We start from the raw sequence: 21144 nt of genomic DNA, 5'->3' as shown, positions 1-21144 counted from the left end.
TGAAAAAAGCCCAGTAATACTTTGTTCGACCCGGAAGCCGAACCCGAGATCCCTTGTCCGGCAGTAGCCCTTGCCACTTGACCAACAAGGCAGTCATGATGAATGATGTAAATTAAAATTTAACAGTTTTCTTATTACCACAATATAATGAACCAGTACTTGTACAGGCAACATCCTCATTGACTCAAAAGTCCTGGTTGTGTGTACGAGTAACCTAAAAACTGTTGGAATTCCCATCTAGTTATGTAAAGTTCCACCGCGAATGAGTAATGTAAATAATGTGGTAGAATAAGTATGAGACATAGATTGCTACGGACTTACGGAGTCACTAGCAATTATGTGGAGCTTACCACTACCGGCAGATAACTACATGTATAGGCTGATAGTAAACAAGCAAATAATTATGTACCTAACTAGTTTTTGTGATACTGACCTCTGCACATTATTCTTAAGTAATCAAAGATCAAAGCAAAATTACTTAAAAGTAATATAATGGCTATACAATGTTTAATGTGTATCTCACAATAACTTCATAGTGACTATTGCTAATTTTAATTTCCAATCAGTACTACTACTTCTGTGCTGTCTGTCAGTAACTGATTAACCGAAGAGCAAACACATGCGACCAGGACTGCAGACGTGCCCAGCCGTCACTACACGTCCAGTGCATGCCGGTAGCTGTACAGACACAGCCAGGATAATTGATGAGTACCGGCTGCAGTAACGGTGCCGCAGCCGAACGAACCACATACCACCGCGCTGCACATACATCATGCACCACATCGCGATATCTTTACAGCGAACGAGCTATTGCTCTATACATATAAACTACTAGCTTCCGCCCGCGACTCCGTCCGCGCGGATGTCGGTCTTCGCGTGGAAGTTTTATTTCTCCATTTTGAGTAATTCTGACAATGACATCTTATAAATATCTAATGGACCCAAATAAGGCCCATAATAATTAAGGAGATCCCTCTTTTGAGCTACTGCTGTTGAGTTCGCGTTCTATAGAATAAAACTGAAAAATAAAGTTTTTTTTTCTTCTTCGTATTTTTCCAGGATAAAAAGTATCTTATTTTTTGCCCAGGATAATAGGGTATAATTATACCAAGTTTCATCGATATCGAACCGTTAGTTTTCACGTGATGCCTCAACATACAGACAGTCAAAAACATTTTTATTCACATATTTGCCCGCGACTTCGTTCGCGTGGAATAGTGACTTCCGGCAAATTTTTGGTTTTAACCACATAGTTCCCGATCTCGCGGGATCTCTTCAAAAATGAGATGTGGAAGATATTCCAGGGAACTCTTCAAAAATCAACATAATGAGCTCTGCGTTTGAATTTAATAGATGTATACTCACTTAGGGCATTGAAAAAATAGTTTAAAAACGGACTTAAACTAACTTAAAACTAAAGAAAGCTACGAATTACGAATTTATAACAATTAAAAAAGAAACTATATATTATTACAACCTATCCTCTATGCTATAATAACCAAGCTTAAACTAAATAATTTAAAAGAAACGACTTAAATCTAATCTAATTAATTTATAAATTAGACTTACAATTTTATTAAAAAAACTAACTACAGTAACTACTAATAATCGGTATCAAACTAAACCTACGTTAAATAGTTTAACCAAAAAACCAGGAAAACCCAACAAATAAACTTATTAATTGACAAATACAACGAAACCAATTTAGAATATACGAAACAGCAGGACCACTACAGACAAATAATCATACGACTGATAATACACTTTTCTACGATAGTACCGAAGCGCTCGGCCGATACCCAACCAAATGAATGTAACGAAACCATAGCGCGATCTATTTCGATCCCAACGCCATCTATCGAGGATAAAGACAACTTGGATTATTTATTTATACTCCGTTCGGGCATTTTCTTTGTACTAAAAGTTTAATTATATTGATATAATTTTTTTCATACCCCGAACCGAAGTCGTGTAACGATCGACATAGAATTATTTATAAATAATTTATTTCTTATTTTTATTTTTTGATTTTTGAAATAAAAATATATCTACATATGTCCTTTCTAAGGTTCTAAACTATGTATATCTGTACCAAATTTCAACCAAATCCGTCAAATAGTTGCGGAGATTAATGGTATAAGCATAGAATGTTCGACGTGATTCTTTAATTTGACATAACTTTTTTATTTATGAACCGATTGACATGAAACAAACACTAAATGTAAATTTAAGCATCCCACAATATATTCGTGAAAACCGCATCCAACTCGGATCAGCCGTTTCTGAGATTAGCGCGCACAGACGAACAGACAAACAGACAAACAGACAAACAGACAAACAGACAAAAAAAAAAGTTAATTACATTTTTGGGTTCGACATCGACATAACAATAACCCCTGCTATTTTTTTTATTTTTATTTTCAATGTACAGACAGCACTTTTCTACGATTTTATTATATGTATAGATATGGTTTCCTACTAGGTGTAGTGCAGATACGTTAATTAATATTAACTATCTATTATCACCATTAAAGTCCTCTCCTTCGAGTCCGACTCTTTGCAAAATTATTGTTGGGTGTAAATAAAAGTATAAATGCTACCTCTGCCTACCCCTTTTCAGGAAATAACCATCGTGATGATAGGTTATATGATCGTAGTTAATTTCTGATTAATTGAGTAAGTGGCCAATAAATTATTAGTAATTTTATCGAACGCTGTAATCTCGACGCTACCTCACTATTAGTAGGGCCTTGTTTCTGCCTGCGAATAACTGTAAATTATTCTTAATTGATGCCAAGTCAATTAACGATTTATTTTATTCCTTAACGATATTGTTTTTATGTATAATTATTATGCTAAAAATTCAATTAAAATGCAATAAAGTGAAAATCAATATTAATTGGACATGAAAAATTAACATGGTCTAATTAAGTGCCTTGCGGTATACCCATGCTTTAATAGTTAATACTACAATCTTATAATAACCACTACAAAAGTAGCACGTAATCTCGTGAAGGTAATTTAAAAATATAAGTACTATATTTGTCACCAAAAGAAATGCATTACATAAAATAATTCATCATTATCAGATCGATCGTAGGTATCGAAAGCTTTAATGAGATCACAAATACATGGTGCCGGAAGTTATATTACTGAAATTTTTGCTAAATGTTTCCTATCTTCATGTTATGTGTATATGTATTATGTAAGCAAGGTGCAGTAGTTACCGGAGGCCGTCTCCGATGGCGGCGACAGCGGCGGGCGACTGGCGACACATGGCGCGCTGCCGGTCCGTGAGGCCGGGCGCCCGCGCGCACACCAGCGCCGCGCCCAGCGACCCGCCGCACGCCGCCACTCTGCAACACAACGACACTGTAACTATACGGTACCAGAACATCTTCAAGGACTTGCATGGAGGGACATAAGAGGGTATAACATAAAGAGTAGCTGACGCAGTTCTGATTGTTGAAGAGACACGTACAAAACTGATTGGTGAAACATTTCCAATGACATTAGGCCGAAACCAAATGATGAAAGTATTAACTCTCAACTGAATAACCTGCTACATTCTTGATTGACATAAAGCGTAGAACCTGTTTCAACTGTGACATCAGCCACGTATACAGGTATATACTCCATTATTGCAGTAATTCGTTGCACATTAAGCATAACTTTCGTCCAGTATAAATGGCGCATCCCCGTACATTGTCCGGCACACAATGTCACAGACTGTCGTCGGACCGTGTCTCCGCAGTGACGCCGCGGTAGCAATTATCAACAGAATTGCAAACAAATAAACACGCTTCCTGTCCCCATCACAACCTGAGCGTGACATTATACAGCCAGCCTACACTGGGTGATACACTCGCGGATTGTCAACGCAATTATTTACGGAAAGCAGCTCCTGCATAATGGCAATATAATTGGTGATATGTGATCCGGCTACTTACTATGGAATGTCTGCCATATTTTTATTCCACGACAGTATTCCTTGCTACTACTATGACCATGGAATGTATTATAGTTCTTTATTTTGTTTGGACAATCACTGTCCAGTAGAGCATGCGCCGCGTCCACTGTCCAGTGTTCACATGTAACTGTTAAACTGTGTAATTAATGTTGTTTGTCACTCGCTGTTAATTGCAGTCACCGTAACATTTCACTTTCAAAGCAATCCCAGGAATTAACACGTCCTCCATGGAGCTGTTTGTATTGTGCGCTACAAATTATCGCGGCGCAGCGTATTTGTGCGCGTGATTAATAAGGTATTGTTCGGGCGGCGGCGGCGGCGCGCGGAGACCGCGTGGGCGCCGCGCGCACCGCCGCGGGAATTAGCGGCCGATGTCGCGCCAACGCGTTAATTGCCGCCGCGTATTACCGCCGACGTATTAATGAAACAGACGACCTGCCACACACCCGCACACACGCTAAATCTATACAAGCGAAATGCACCTCTACTGCATAAAAATAAAGACTTGATTAGCGTGAGTGTGCAATTGATTAAAATGTATCAGCAATGTGGAGTAGCGTACGGCCTGAGAGATGTCCGTCTGTGTGGGAAAGTAACATTGATTGGTAGACAGTGAGTGAAATCGAGAATAAATAAATGATTACTAATGGAGCCCGGTGCCACAGTCGCAGCGACGCAGTAGGACAAGGTGGGCGTGCGCCGTACACAATGGGAGGAGCGAGTGACAAACACACGAGTAGATGTTTCTGTGACAGTTTACATACTGACTCAATCATTTTATTTGAAAGTAGGTTCTGTAAATACTAGCGAAGCTCGTCACACCAGCATCTAGTTAGCGCGCAGTACCGGGAGTATGGCAGTGTCGACGCATGCGCACGTCGCGTCGATATAATTACTGGGCAGGCTGAATGTGGTTGGCTTTCCTTATTGGGTCTAATTAGAAGTTATGTCGCGAGGGAAATATTTTAATTAGCGCGCACAGATTTAGCGGGGCTTGTTTTTTGAGGCAATTTGATGGACGCGTGTAATGTACTGCCGCGTGCCGTGTGAATAGAACACGGTGTCACTTCGCATGGGTAGCACGGACCAGTCTCAATAAGTTATCGGTCAAATTTTAAAAATATAGCCAGGTTCTGAGAAACAACTTAAAAATACAGAGTGTATCTGAACGTCTCCACTGTTTGCAACTTTGTATACCACATTAAAGTCAACATGAGTTCGGAATGGACACTACATTGGATTGGAAGCTATTAATGGAACGTTAAAAGACGTTCGGTTCTCTGATTAGACGAGTTCCATCTCAGTTTTATTGACTGTTACACCAATAAAGTATAATCAAGTCGATACATTTGCATATGAATCCGAGTGTTTCATTAACATCGCTAGAGTTCTAAGCCGAGTGTTATGTGCAGTTGCAGCTCACAGGAGGTTACACGCCATCCTTTCGGTTAGTCTTGTCCTAATATTGATATGGCTTTATCATTAACATCATCAGTTTACTACATGCTGCATACTGTACACTGAAGAGTACAGCTGCTGCTCTCTAGAGGACATCAGTTATCTAGAGTACAGCTACTCTCAAGAGTACAGCAACTGTCTAGATTATAGGTACTCTCTAGTTTACTACATGCTGGATTGCTGTTCACTGTATCGTATCCAACCACTGGCAGTAACACAGTGTTCATCCATCGTCATCGTTGTTGAGAAGTAACTAATTCGAACATTTACATTTTATGCGAAAGATTTTCAGTACAAACAAATAAAGTTGACTGAGATTCTACTTAAGCCGGTGTGAGTCCATATGTGGTGGCAGTAATAGTCCATTGTCTGTACCTCGGTGTCCTACATTGAGGAGCGTCGGACTGTGTGCGACCACAGCGTACAGTCTCATTTATACAAGAAATTAAGTAACTATTGAAACTTTATATTCTGGGCACTATTCTACTTACCTTGCCGAAAAAATTTAAGGATAGGACCATTATCGAGTTTGGGCGAGCCCATTGCCAAAAAATAGTTGTCAGATTCCGTGTTTATACCTACTTAGACTTTTTGAACTTAAATTAATTACTTAAGGCGGTGAGGTAACCATTTCATGCTCCCCTGGTATTAAACAAATATTAATAGTCTGTCCAGCACAATATCTCATACAGATTCGGCAATAAATTTCGATCCTCAATAATTAATCGCGAGCTAATCGCCATTCCGATCTGGTTTTAATGAATTATACGTCTGGCCATTGATCTGGTCTAGACTAGACGCTGGAACTAGATCAGGAGGCTTGCAGTGTGAGGTCGCGTGATTGCAGCGCGGAGTGACGTCAGCGACCAGAACAATATGCTAAACTCTTTTAATGGGGGATTTCAAAATTTAAACGATTTTAGTGAATGATTAGATAATGGAGTTATCTGGTTACTTTTGGTGGTTTTTTCCTAATTATTCTTATTGATTTTGCTACACACTTGAAGCGCTATGATCCGCAGCTATGTTTCTCAACTTTAATTTCAAAGGCCCGTCTACCTACCTCGTCCACTAGTGCACCACTGCACTACAGAGTGACTTGGCGCAACAGCTCATGTCTCGAGGGAGACAAACAAATCCATTCTCTAATAGCTGATACAGTGTCGAGATAACGGCCCAATATTATCATATATATTGTGGTTCACACTGCAGTACAACATTTCGTCACGCGTAGTACTGCAGCACTGGCGCACTGGCTTCTGCATTAGTCAGCGTTTGACACATCGATGGCAAGATAAGCGCTACAACTGTAACAACTGCTCACTCCGTATCGACACAAAAATCGCTCGACAATCCGACGGGAGACATAATTCGCGACAATCGCACGACTAATCGCTGCGCCGGTCGCCCACGCATTACTGGTCCGTTGGTACTTGTCTGTCGACAGCAATTCATGATTGATGGTGCGCACGACTGAAGTGAAGAGTTTCCATTAGTCGGTGGATGAGATGTGTTATGAAGTACGGCAACAGATTGACGTTGTCAATAGTTTTGTATTGTATCCAATGGATAGCCAATAGCGGATGGCTAATAGAGAATATATCGACCGGCCACAAGCTAATGCTTTCTGACACAAAGCTTTCGCACTTTCACAGGTTACTCTGCAAGTGGTAATGTGTTTGAAGCGTGTTGCTCCGTTGGACGTAAATCAGACGTGACGTGTGACTCGACGGCAGCAATAGATCTCGCGGCGTCAGTTACCTGTTGTATGGTAATCACCGCCAGGCTGCGGTGACATCGTAACTCAGCCACCGAGTGCCGTCAGAGACTAATACTACATAGCGTGGACGAGAAGGATCTGTCTAATCGGTTAGCGACAAAATCGTTCTAATGGGAAGTTTTCGGATAAAGGTTCTGGTCATGCCATTGATCTTAATTCCTTGTTGCTACTAAAATTAATGATTTGATGCCAGTTTTCCAAACAGAGGCCTTTTATGGATAGTGTTTCTCTTACATCATCGACTCTGTTATTAAATCGTTGGTCGTTGGATTCAACATATTTTTTTTTTATGGTAAATGAGCAGACGTATCATCTGATGGTAAGCAATCGCCGCCGCTCATGGACACTTGAAACACCAGAGGCGTTATAATTGAGTTTCCGGCATTTTGGAGGTTAGGAATTTAAGGGTGGTTGGGGAATCGGGGATTGTAAAGATTGGGAAAGGGGAATCGGACCACCGGTAACGTCACTCACACAACGAAATACAACGCAAGCGTTGTTTCACGTCGGTTTTCTGTGAGGCCGTGGTATCACTTTGGTCGAGCCGGCCGATTCGTGCTGAAGCATGTCTCTCCCAAACCTACATACGAGTACCTTTACATGTCATCGTTTGCCCTCATGAAGGTCCAGAGACACAAAAATCCTCTATAACTTAATTATTGTGGGAATTAATTTAAATTGTAGGTAGTAGTTGCTTGTAGATTGTAGTATTACTGGCGAGTAATGATTATAGGCTGGTACTACAAGAATGGCGGCGCTCTCCCACGCGCTGATAGCGGTTATCTATGGGCTTCGTAATTAGCCGCTCGATACCTGATGCTCGATACTGCTCGAGTCGTATCGATTGCGAGTGGTGTCGCGTTCGATGCTAACCGAGCTTTACGGACGAAGGTAAAATTATTTACTTACTGTTTAGTTTCGACAAAGTTGGAATAAATATTCTAAAAGTTTGTCATTAGTATTGGCGTCTGACTCTTGCTGCCTCGTTTCTCGTACTCCTGGGGAGACTGATATGTGGAGACGAGCACAAGATGACTAAATCGATGATGATGAGATGATGTTTTTAACAGTAATCTGTAATGCTCAAGTGAATAAATTCTGTTAGTTCAATGCCAATTCTTAATTTAAATTAAAAGCCATACAGTAACCTAGTACGTCATTGGTGAAATGAATGGTAGTTGTAATACTGACCTAGGTGATTTTGAGTTGTTGTGAATAGGTATACTATTTGTTTAAAAATGTCTTCAGGTTGAAAATACGACAGCCAAATAAAAGAGAGCCGCAGTCTCACAATACACAGTTTGTTTGTTTTCCTGAACATTAGTAAACATTGCTCGGTTACTATAAATCTCGGTATACACAGCCGTGTAGTAGAGCGCGTACTATCGGCGCAGTGTCCCATGTTCGGTTCCCACGTCGGTGTCGGTGGTCGTGGCTCGTTTGTCACACCGCTTCCACCTTGTACGCGAGGTGTTTACAAACACCGCCAGGTGGCGCCACAGAGATAACGTCCGACACTACATTGTGCAGTTGGCTTTTGCAATTTGTGGCCACAGAGCTGGGAGAGAGAGATCGCTCTTTGAGTCTGTATTAAAGACTAAATACATTTGTCAATAATAAACTGATATGGGATTTTTGAGTGTTTATATTGAATCTCTGACATAATATACCGTAAAGTACATCGTTGTGTATGTCCAGCGGTAGTTCTGTAACGGTTTGTAGTAAACGTACGACGTGTTCTATAAAATATATCGGCGTGTGTCGCTTTGTGTCGCGCCGACATGTTGCCACCACTACCTACTATGTGCAGAGGGCACACTCTGCGCATCCTTCATTTTGTCTATTAGGTTGCAATAGTTCATCTTCTCGTCCTTATTTAGTGTCTGTTTAAATCAAAAAGTAATAGAAAATAGCTCTTCTTGGCGTCATTTTCTAATTATACATCTTTATCTTTAAATGTTTGATAACGCAATTTTTTTTCTCCTTCGTTTTCTATTTTTCCAGTTCTCCTAGTTGTTTCGCAATGTAAATATTTTTTAGATATTCCAATAATGAAAAAAAAAGTGTTGATATACCTACTGAAATGCTGATCTGGTATCAATTAAAATATCCAAGCACTTTGATCCACTACACCAGTCCGTACCGTCCTCACAGGTACCTATTACTGAGCCTTCTGCCACCACCTACATGTTGTCAACACCTAATATTGATCCAATAATTTGTTCCCCATAAAACGTAACATTACATTAATGCACAGATTAGTTCCGACTGCCCGAGCTACAAGAATGTCGCATCCTACATCGCTTCGGGTGTGTTCGGCCATCATCGGGTGTCGTCGGCAGCTCGAGTGATGATGTTATTAAGACGTGTAGTAATGAGCTGTCAGTATAACGTCAGTGAGTTATTGTAGTGTTTATGTGTGTGTAGGTATGATAGTTCCATGATGATTCGATGGCACCTCATCACATCAACCTGTTGGCGAGTCAATCAGCTGCGGTTGGACGGCGTGGGAACTTAGTTGTTGGCAACAGATAGAGCCATGGAAGTAGTTTAATAGTTAATCAAATGGTTTTGTGTTACTTTTACTAAAACCAACCGTTAATGAGCACAATAGATAAGATGGTATTAGCATAAATTAGGCAAACTTAATTAATTGTACGACACAAACTAATTATCGAATTCCTACCAGTATAGTCAGTCGGCCACCGAGTAGGGCAAAGATTCCTGTGTAGATATTTAAACATAGACAACAATAAAATACTACATTCAGAAACTATCTCACAAATCACACAATACACATAAATATAACATTCACAGAATACCATTAATACAATAAAACGTAATATGTAATACTACGTATGTATGTATGTATGTATCGCAAGCTCGGCACAGATGCGCATGCGGCGGGCGGGCGGCGACAGACCGCGCGGTGCTCGCATTCCGCGCATGCGTAAAGGGCGCCGACAAATACTACACATTGTTGTAATCCTTACTGGGATACTTTTAATTAAATAAATAAACTAATTAATAACATTGTAGAACATGGAATGTCAGATACCTCTACTGTATGTTCTGTGGATAGTCAGTAGACAATAAATACATAGTGCGACCAGGATCCTACATAACTCCTGTCATTTCCTAGATTTGGCCGTGAGAGATGGAATTTTGACATAAACTACACTAAAACTGATATATTGGTTGTTAAACCTGACAGCTAATTAGTGCTAATGAACGTTCCTCGGTAATTGTGCAACTGAGAATGTTTTGAAACTAAACATTGCCTAATGCAGGATCGACATCTGGTGGAAAATATTGGAAAACTTAATTACTATGTCGAATATATTATTTACTGCTGGCTGCTTCGTTGGTCGAGTGATCGCAAGTGCGACTGCTGGGCAAAGGGTCTCAGGTTTAATTCCCGGGTCGGGCAAAGTTTTACTGGGCTTTTTTCGGTTTTTCGAAAATTTCATTGTAGTAGCACGGAGTCTGGAGTTGTGCCCAGTATATGGTCATAAGCGCACCATCTATTACTTGGGACTTATATAACATAAATGGTGAAAAGTGGGTGTACATTGTATAGTAGATGCCGTAATGTGCACCTCTGCTTTCCCCTTTGGGGATAAAAGGCATGATGTTGCATTATAATTTACTCTTCAAAGTTAAACTATGAAATGTAAGCAGTAATAACTCCTGTGGACCACATTCCATGTAACCCAGATTTGGGCGACGAAACCAAAAGTAATTTAAGTAGCACATTAAGTAGAGCGAGCCAGTAACTCGAGCGCCGACCACAGCCGCAACAGTCATAGTACCAGTAGCCAGTACTCAGCAGCCAGTAGCCAGTAGTGGACAGTAGCCCGTGACTGAGTATTGGGGTGTCATGTGACACAGGGTGTCGTGTTACCGGCGGCCACCAGTCGGCGGCGCGGGACTGCGTGACTGGTACATGTTCTAATGTGGTTCTAATGCCGGTGGCTCTAGTAGGTAGTAAGCTATGAGTACTTTAGACGATATTGTGGAGTATGTAAATGAATAATGTTTTCATTATTCAGTTTTGTGTTTTGTGACATTGCCTCATTGTCTTTTTTTTGAGATGGGAAAATTATCCAATGTCTTCTAACGCCCTGGGCGGGTGAGGGGAAGTGTCAGACTCTCACTGACTAAAAACCACCTCGTTCCAACCCCTGCATTGAGCCGGAACCCCGGAACCTGTTACATTATTCGCACCTTTGGATCGGAATGTCTCGTTATCCTACGGGATTGAATATTCCCACACGAGAAGATGATTTTTGTCAGAATGTCAAGCAGTAATTCGTAAGAGATGGATGAATGACAGTAACTAAGTAAATAAGTGTCGTAAGTTTTATACAATGTTTTTTCTCTTTTAGTTGTATATGACTGTATTGAGTAGTGTAATTGGTTTTTGTTTCCAAAACCATTAGCGACTATATCAATAACTTTCCTAATACACGCATGTTGAAGGTAAACAATTTATATTCACGCTCTACCTGTCTTTGTAGTGACAGTGACAGTGATTGTAGTGGTTTAGTTTATCAACATGTTTTATTTGTCATGTGAGGTGGATTATCGCGTGTTGTGACACAACTGTCGTCATAAATCAGGGGACGCGGCTTCGAGGCTCGGGGAGCACCGCGCGGACTGTGCACCGTGCTGACAAGCTGTGGTTGTTACATATCGGGAAGGGTTCCGAATAAAAATAATTGTTCTAGACATTGCACATTTCACACACAAATTAATCTATTGTTTGTTTATTTACGAAAGGTACTCGTGTCGCAAGTGACGCACATTCAGTGTCCAAGCAATATATCATCATAACTTTGATATATTCACAATAATCCGGCCATTAGCTTGCTAGTCGTGATGTATCGCGTCGTGCGGCCGCGTCACGTCGCGTCGTCGTCGCGTGCTCGTCGCGTGCGCGTCACGTCTGTCGCGGGTGACGTCTGTCTGGCTGGGGACAGCGCTCACTACAGTGATGAGTCAGACTGACAGGACATAATATTTACAAACACTTATAAGACACCACTGACATACGGTAAAAATTGGATTTAAAAATTCAAGATGTAAGTTTGAAATCGTCCATCGGGTTTGAGCAAACGTGGTAATTGATTCTTTAAAACTCATTTTCTTCTGCGTGTGAAAAGAGGCCTTTGCCAGGCAGTAGGATAACTACAGGTTGATGATGATAAAGCAGCAAGCTTTTAGCTTTTTGTGAGCTTTGGGACATTTTCTAATGTTTTGTATACATCTATGACGATACGTTTGTCTCTCACATTTTAAAAGGAGTACTTAAATATAATTGTACTAATATTTGTAGTATTTGAGCTAGTGCAGGCTGAGTATAGCACCGTTGAGCTAATCATGTTAACACACCTGTGGTCGGCAGTACAGCGTGTGTATGTCGGCGCCCACCGCAATATTACCGGCGACTAATTGCAGAGCTAACTGCCTCGGCGGCGGTCACCAGGGAAACAGGAGTAAACTGGAGGTGTCGGTGTCGATTTACAAATCGGGAAAAATGTAATTGTGCGAAAAACTATTGATGATTTGATTGATGCCATTGAATACATTAATCCAACATAATGAAATCCGGAGCTGCGGACTACCTAGCGGGTTTACCGGGGCTCCGGCTCAAAAAGCAGGAGAAGGAACGGGGTGGTTTTTAGTCAGTAAGAGTCTGACACACCCTCTCGCCTCGCCCAAGGCGGGAGAAGTCATTGGATGACTTTCCCCCTCAAAAAAAAAAAAAAAGCATAATGAAATACTGACAATAAGCTGAAGATCGAGCTCAGTGGCGTGCCATTGGAGAGGCCTATGTCCAGCAGTGGTCGAGAACAGGCTGATGATGATGATTATGATGAATGAAATAGTATTTGTAGTATACTGCGCGTACAAGAGGGTAGGAGTCCATGTACCTCTCGTTACATCATACAGTTACGCCACGCTGTCACTGTGTGCGCATGCGCACAAGTAAAGTATTATTTATTCCCGGCTCAGCATTACTGTCCCTCATTAGAAATGGATTAATGTGATTTAGAGGACATTCCTGCTGGTAATGGGTTCATTACTACTTTCTCCGTCCACTGGCCAGTGGCCACTCAGTGAGTATTAGTTAGAGGCTCCCTGCGAGCTGCGAGGCTTAGCGCGTGATTTACTAAGGATTACTGCTTTAGCTGGTGTTTACTTTGAGATATTGTTGAATTTAATTAGTTGTACTTAGTAGACAGGAGATGTCGCAAACTGTAGTCTCCTTTTACATGATTAGAGATTAAAATTCTGAGAGTATTTGGCATTAATATACTTTGAGTGCATGACACAACGATGTCACCGAGTGCTATCAAAGAACAGATGTTGATTAATACAGTCTTTAGTAGAACCATATCTAGACACACGGCAGTGTGTCCGCCAAGTTCGAGCAAAAAAACCGACACACCGGCCGAGGGTTATATTACACGAACCATTTCGGGCCAAGTTCGACCCACCTATAACTCAAAATCTATTTTATCTACGCATATGAAATTTCTAGTATCTGTCGAGATCTACTTACTTATCTAAAATACAAAATTTCATTAATGTACCTATTGTAGGTCTTGAGATATTAACGTCAGAAAATCGCTATTTTTACTATACACTCACTGACTGACTGACTCACTCACTCACTCACTCACTCATCAAAAACCTAGACCACTTCCAATGGTCGTATTGACTTGAAATTTGGCATGGAGGTAGGTCTTTAGGTCAAGGTAAAGGAAAAAATCTGAAAATGGCCAAGTGTGAGTCGGTTTTAAAAATAATGAAGGTGTAAATTCATACCCCTAAGGAACTAAAACAAAAAAATTATGTATATCTTCCAATGGTCGTACCGATCTAAAATTCGTTACGAAGGTTTGTATTTAGTCAAAGTAAAGTAAAATAAGAAAAAAAGAAAATAAACCTTACAAAAATAAATGAAATCCCACCCAAAACATAAATGTGAAAGGCTGCCAAGTTCGATAATATCACAGACCTCAGTTAAAAATGATATAACTTGGCAAGTTTTAATAGAAAATTATATACTTGACTCATTGCGTTTAGTAGGTTTATAACAAAGTGTGTGAAAACTTGCCAACTTGTTATATCATTTTTAACTGAGGTCTGTAACAATATTATCGAACTTGGCAGCCTTTCACATTTATGTTTTGGGTGGGATTTAACATTCGCGATAAATCAAAGCAGTCAACATAATTACAGCAAAAAATAAATAGTCTGATTGTAAAATGTTAATGAGGTAGGATATTTTCAGGCAGACGAAGTGACGACAGCCGTTTTCTACGTAGTATATAATAATGAATGTGTCTCAGTTCACTTCTTCAACTAAATATGAAACATTATTTAATGTTACATGTTATATGTTCCACTAACACAGAGGTCGTGTGAGCAGTCCGTCAGTTTGTTAGTTTTTGTGTGATGTGTCACTGTGTATCATTTGATACAGTGGTGTAACGTTAGCGGCCCGAGCTGTATTCAGTTACACGGGCACCTACTGGGTACGTGTGTAGTGTGTGTGAAGCAATGGATTTTATTTGATGGAAGCAAGAGGAATTGAAGAGTACACATATATATTAGGATTATCTCTATAACTTCTTTAATTAATGTAATTCCTCTGAGTCTATGTTAGTGTAAAATGTTGGTATACAAATAATGATCCAAAGTGTGATTTTGAAATCCTAAGCTGCGGACAACGTAACAGTTTAAAAACGGGGTTGTTTTTGAAAAGCCATTGTATGATTTTCCCTCCTCAAAAAAATAGGGTGATTTTGAATGAAGCATTCGCTGTAAGGATACTAACATCAGCGCAACAGGTTAACTATTCTCCTAATCGTATGATCCGATAGAATAGCATTCAGCAATGCAACAGGACCAGCAAATAGTCAGACATACCAATAAAGCATAGCTTCCGAGAATGAATATGAGAAACGGTTTATTTATCAGATTCTAATCAGTACAACACCATGAATAAAGTATCTGTCATCTATAGTCACAATCACTGGACCAAGAACACAGCCTCTACTAAATAATAAGACTACGCTCACTGATGCGACACCCAGCAGTCACTGTGTGTTGCTTTAAGTATGATTAATCCGACCGCGTCTGAATTATCGATTGCATTGTCAAAGGTTGCAGTCAGCAATCACAAATATTGTGATGGATGCTCGCATTAACTCATATTGGCTGTCACTCGGAACATGATTAAGTTATAACATGGAGGACGAAGCGGCGACAGAAGCGGTAGACATTCAATTTGCGTTGTAAACAATGGTCTGGTTAATGGGACGCGCCTCCCGCCGCCGCCGCATTCAGGGCGCGCAGCCACCGTGTCGGCCGGCGCGCGCACTCGCGTCGTAATGTCATCATTGTCATCGGCCGCAGATTGATATCGTCCGCGCCGCCGTGTGGCCCGGCATACATCACATTCAACATATGAGTATTGTTCTCATTCATCGCTACAGCCGCAGTAACTCGTGCGCGCTGACTACATTCGTCAATTATATCATCCACATCAGTTTAATGTTGATTAATTGTATTCAGGTTTGGGTGGTTGGAGGTTTGAGAGATTAATTATTAGCAAATCTTACTAATATTGTAAATACGAAAGTTTGTGGGTTTATGGCTTTGTGTGTATGATTGTTACACAATCACGTCAAAACCGTTAAGGGGATTGGGATGAAATTGAAATGACATAGGCTATGTTTTATACCACGGGAAAGTAGACGAAGTCGCTGGCTGGAGGAGTCAACCCAAGATCACACCTTTTATCCCTGAAGGGGTAGGTAGAAGTGTACATTACGGCACGTAATGCCGCTTTACAATGTACACCCACTTTTCACCATTTGTGTTAAGACCAAGATGTGTTGTTTCCTGGAGTGGACAATATAGTATCCGCACCAACATTCGATTTGGGATGTGTCGTATAAAGTACCGGGCGCGGGCTGCTTCCGCGTGCAGTACTCGTCACGATAAATATGCATGCGCTGGACGATGCAATAAAGCGCGATGTTTACGCCCCGCATTACTGCGATGTGCGCCCCGACAGTTATAGTTGAACAGTTTCCATGGCGCGGTAACTGATGGCGCCGGCTCATCGCGCGCCAACTTACGGCCGGAGACAATGTTGTGGCGGGTGGGGACATAGTGGATCCAATAGCGGAGCGGTGTATTGGGACTGTTGATGTTGGAGTGTCTGGAGTTACAGTTATTGGCAATAAGTGGGCTGTTTGTCCTTTAAAAAGACGGAGGCTCAATTACCCCTTTCCAATCTTCCCACAACCCCAACAACCTAAATTCCTAAGTCCCTAAAAGGCCGGTAACGCACTTGCAACGCCTCTGGTGTTTCGGGTGTCCATGGGCGGCGGCGATTACTTACCATCAGGTGATCTGCCTGCTCGTTTACCGGCTTATACCATAAACAAAACGTTTATCGTAGAGCCTCAAGTAGAACTATTGCTCGCTCTCGCCTCCGCCCGCAGTGTGTCCGCACCGGTTCAATTCCCCGCTAATGCAATAATCACATTAAGCACATTATGAATATAATGATATTGACAGCCGCCTCGTATACACTACGTTATTACAGCCATTAATACACGTCACACGCTGGACACGGCCGCACATCAAGCTACACTCATCTGTGTAATAAGTTTTAAACTTTATTATTTTGCAATTAGAGTCGAAATGCCTATAGAAGAACGTCGATAGTTTAGGACGGAATAAACATAGTCCCTTCGTAGCTTCCTCGGGTCTTGCTATTATTTTGGGTGCACTCGATTAGTTTCGGGCTTTACCGGAGCCCTTAATCTTGAATTACATATTTCTTGGCGACGGGGTACAGTTGATTTTTGCGTTATAATTTAATGAAATCCCTTACAGACATGGTATACCTTGATAAGCTGCCATCTCACGTGTCGAGTGTCGCGCGAATATTATTTACGGTAATGTCCACAGAAGTGATCAGTTCACGGCCACACGTACCATTGCAGACAATCACATAACTCCCCACTATATTGGTTATGGGGTAAACACGACCGTAACATAAATCGCACACTACTCGTTAATGTGAGTGCGAGCTGTCGGCAGTCGATTGTTTATCCATGCATCAAATGTTAGTTATTGTTATTGGCGTCTATAACTGGTGATTGTATTTAAATTCATTATACATATTATCTGGTTAGTTTACTCGTGGCAATAATGATCTTTGAGTGGGGTATAATGTGTTTAAGTCATTAGTCATTACTATCATGATTATTTGATTTGCAATTTTAACTAAACATCACGGTTTATTCACGTAAATTTTACTAGTTTCGAGTCACAGAGGGACTCCTCATGAGCAGCGTGGGCAGACGCGGCGACGCACGTACTGTCTCGAAACTAGTAGAGCTTTTCTCCATTAATTTACGAAAGTAAATCGTGATTTTAACCGACTTCCCAAAAAGGAGGAGGTTCTCAATTCAGCCGGTATGTTTTTTTTTTGGGTAAATTGCAATTTCATTAACTTTCCAGGGAAAACCAGTCAAATTTTTATTAATGTGTCAAAACTTGAATATTTCTTACAATATCGAAACATGCATGAAATGAAAAATTCTGTCAGTTCAGGGTACTTTGATGTGTTGTCGTCTTCATATAATGAACTATTTCTGATTACTCTCATTAGCCTCTACAATGAATGCGCCGGCTATAGGTCCTGCAACGGACGGGATTAGTGTAGACTGTAGTACTATCTGTGTTGATTGGACGGCGGAGTGCACGCTGCACTGCGCTGCAATTATCAAGTAAATGAGAATTAAGATGGCCACCCGGAGACTGGTCCGTCTACACGACATGTATATGTAATTATATGTAGTGTAGGTACTGAATAGTTTGTTAGGAGATTATAGTATTGGTCTCCTTCACATGGCTTACTTTAGATGTAAGACTGTCAAAGTAGCAGTAATTAAATAAAGAAAGTAGGATTTAATTCAGATTGTTCACTGGAGATATTATAGGATAAGAGGATCTGAGTGTCAGTATGAAGTAGGTACGGGGTTCTGGATCTGTATGGAAAGCATATCGGATATTTTATAATGTATTCAATGTAATAAAACATCATAATAAAACCTAGGCTTATAATTTCTAATTATAAGTTTGAAATCGCCAACCCGCATTGAGCAAGTGTGGTGATTGATGCTCAAACCTTCTCTATGTGAGAAGAGGCTTTGGTCAGCAGTGGCCGCTTATAGGCTGTTGATGTTGTACCTAATTCCCATTCCAAAATATTTTGATCTGATCTGATCTAAGATTTGAAGACCACAAGAACTCCAGACCCTTGTTAGATCTACATTCCAAAGAGTGTACTGTATAAGACAGACACGAGACATATTGCTAGCAACGAGTTACCAACGAGTCGCTCAGCGGTACATTGCGCGCATACATCACGGCGCACACCTGTCGCGCCGCGTCCGACACGCAATGTACGCGGTGCACTTCATCCTCGTAAGTGCACCATCAATATAATAGCTAATCAGGGCTGGCAACTGTACAAGTGTATAGTGTTACATTTATATTTTGTTGAGGGGAATTAGTTACAAATGATTTGTACTGAGAGTCTCTTACAGAGGATCTATTGACATAGCCAAAAGTTTCGTTTGTTTCAACGGGCTGATCTTCAGAACTACTGGTTCTAATGGAATCGTTATTTTTGGGTTGGATCGTCCATTTAACTAGAAGGCTTTAACAAAACATCACGCTACAACCAATAGGAGCCGAGTAGCAGGAGAAACCGCGCGCTAAAGTAATATCAAGACCGCTAGCTGTGACCTCAGAGTCTGTGTAAGTTACATGATACCATCGCCTGCTACAAGCAAGCTCCCTTTATTACAGCCTCCCTTGTCCATGACACCCACACGCACACATTGACATCGCTTCCGTATCGTCGCCGTGTCGCAGTCGTGGCTCGTTAGTGTTAGTGTTATCATAAGTATGTAGTGTAATATGCGTACAGTACGGCAACACTGACATTACAAATCTGACACGCTACACTCGACACTCGGTCAGTCTATCAATTTGATAAGTGCACTATTACTGGTAATAAGTAGCCGCGACCGCGACCCTGTACATCTAGTTGGTATGTAGGTCTAGGTGTATTTATAGACCTCATTTTTTTCAGCCATGGTCATCCCACTGCAAGGCAAAGGCCTCCCTACCCTCCTTCCACTCTCTGGGCTTGCCGCGACTTACTTTCTTAATGGTTACAATAATACTCGAATTTGAGAAGATAATACCTTTGATGTTACCTGTTCGAGACTTGACTTGAGCCACACTAGAACCAAACCGCGAAAATTTCTCTTAACGCCTATGTAAGTTGCAGCTCGAAAGTGTATATGGACGTGAGCCAAGTTATGATCAAATGTAGGATTAAGAACAGGATTAAAAACCGCTACAAAGTTAATATAACAACGTGAATAATGTCGCGGTTGATGTCAGCCAGTGTCGTGAACACACTGGCCCACTGGCACTGTAACATTAAGGCGTATATGTATAACTATATAATATATATGTATACAGACATCATTGCCTATTAGGCTGTTACTACACGATCACCGCGTTAACGGTTAAACTTTAATAAATTACTACACTAGGTACATTGTACACTTTACACCGCGCAGTGTACAGTGTACAATGAGTCGGTGACACACTGCACGCGAGCGATATACTACCAAACGACTAACAAACTACTATTTTAAAAATTATATTAATGGTATCACACCACGACCTCACAGAAAACCGACTTGAAACAACGCTTGCGTTATGTTTCGTTGTGTGAGCGAGGTTTATCTAGTTTGTTTTTCCTTCGCACATCGAGAATGGATATTTAGTTGCTCTGAAGAACGGAGTTCATTCGTTTCGATTTCATTTGTTACCGTTTGCTACTGTACATGTAGTTGAAATGTCAGATAGAGGAATTGCAATGCTAAGTTATTTATACCATTCTTAAAATGAGATTCTCTGGACAAAGATGTTATTGCAGATTTCAAAATCTTACATGCATTACACCTTAAATTAAGTTTTTAAATAAACATTAACTGCCGTGCTCAGAGTCATTTAATGGTTACTTAACCCAGTCCTTGGCAATTTTTTTCGGAACAAAATTGTTACTAAGGAATAGTTTAAGTAATCATTAAATGTCTCTGAGTGCGGCAGTTAGTCTTGATTCATATTAGGTATTCATATGTCATCTACTCAGTCATAGTTACTTAGAAACAGATTTAAAATAATGTATATGTATGTTTATAATCGTCATAAATAATTACCTGTGTAGCTGTAGACAATAGCGCAATGTTTCGTTACACGTGGATACAAGTATATTCTATTAAACAATAAAACTCTACATTTTCTAATGTATTAATGCTTGTAGTAACAGACAGTCAAATTCAATGTTTTGTTTAATATAAATAACATAATAAACAATACATATTTATCAATAACAACATATTGATTGCTCCTAAATTATACATGTCATATCAAGTTATTTATGCTGATTCAAGAGTCAAAAATGTAAAGTACATCATGAATAAGAGTCCCGATGTAACTTGAAACTGGTAGAGCATTTCTCAATCGATTCAAGTGATTAAAACGTTAATCATGACATACTTCTCCACTTCCGAGTTCTGTACAGCGAAGTATTTCGAAAATTGATGATCATAATATTCTTTTTACCGATTAGAATCTAAACATCCACTCTTGGCCAAGTAAGGTAGAATACGAGAACTGAAGCATGTAATATACCTAGTAACTTTCATAGCATGTGTTATCTTGCCGTGTAGTGTCGCCCTGCGCGCGGAGGCTCGTCGACTATTAACACTTAATTTGATTGTAACGAGCGTCGCCCCGGGAACACTCGCCGCAA

General features: G+C 40.6%; 1 protein-coding gene across 3 annotated transcripts in view; it reads right to left on the bottom strand.

Annotated features, from left to right (window-relative positions):
• LOC126911395 (protein Wnt-7b-like) overlaps positions 1-21144 on the bottom strand; it is an 85140-nt gene that overhangs the window by 12379 nt on the left and 51617 nt on the right. For 2 of the 3 annotated variants that reach the window (XM_050698432.1, XM_050698433.1), the window contains exon 3: positions 3228-3356. The exons of the other annotated variant lie outside the window; for it this stretch is intronic. In XM_050698432.1, coding sequence (XP_050554389.1) covers positions 3228-3356 — 129 coding nt within the window. The remainder of the gene's footprint in view (positions 1-3227; positions 3357-21144) is intronic. 3 annotated transcript variants of the gene reach the window in all.

The sequence above is a fragment of the Spodoptera frugiperda genome, chromosome 14 (assembly GCF_023101765.2).
Source record: "Spodoptera frugiperda isolate SF20-4 chromosome 14, AGI-APGP_CSIRO_Sfru_2.0, whole genome shotgun sequence".
Taxonomy (NCBI): domain Eukaryota; kingdom Metazoa; phylum Arthropoda; class Insecta; order Lepidoptera; family Noctuidae; genus Spodoptera; species Spodoptera frugiperda.
Note: the sequence above shows the minus strand (reverse complement) of the source record. Positions and strands in the feature narration are given on the sequence as shown.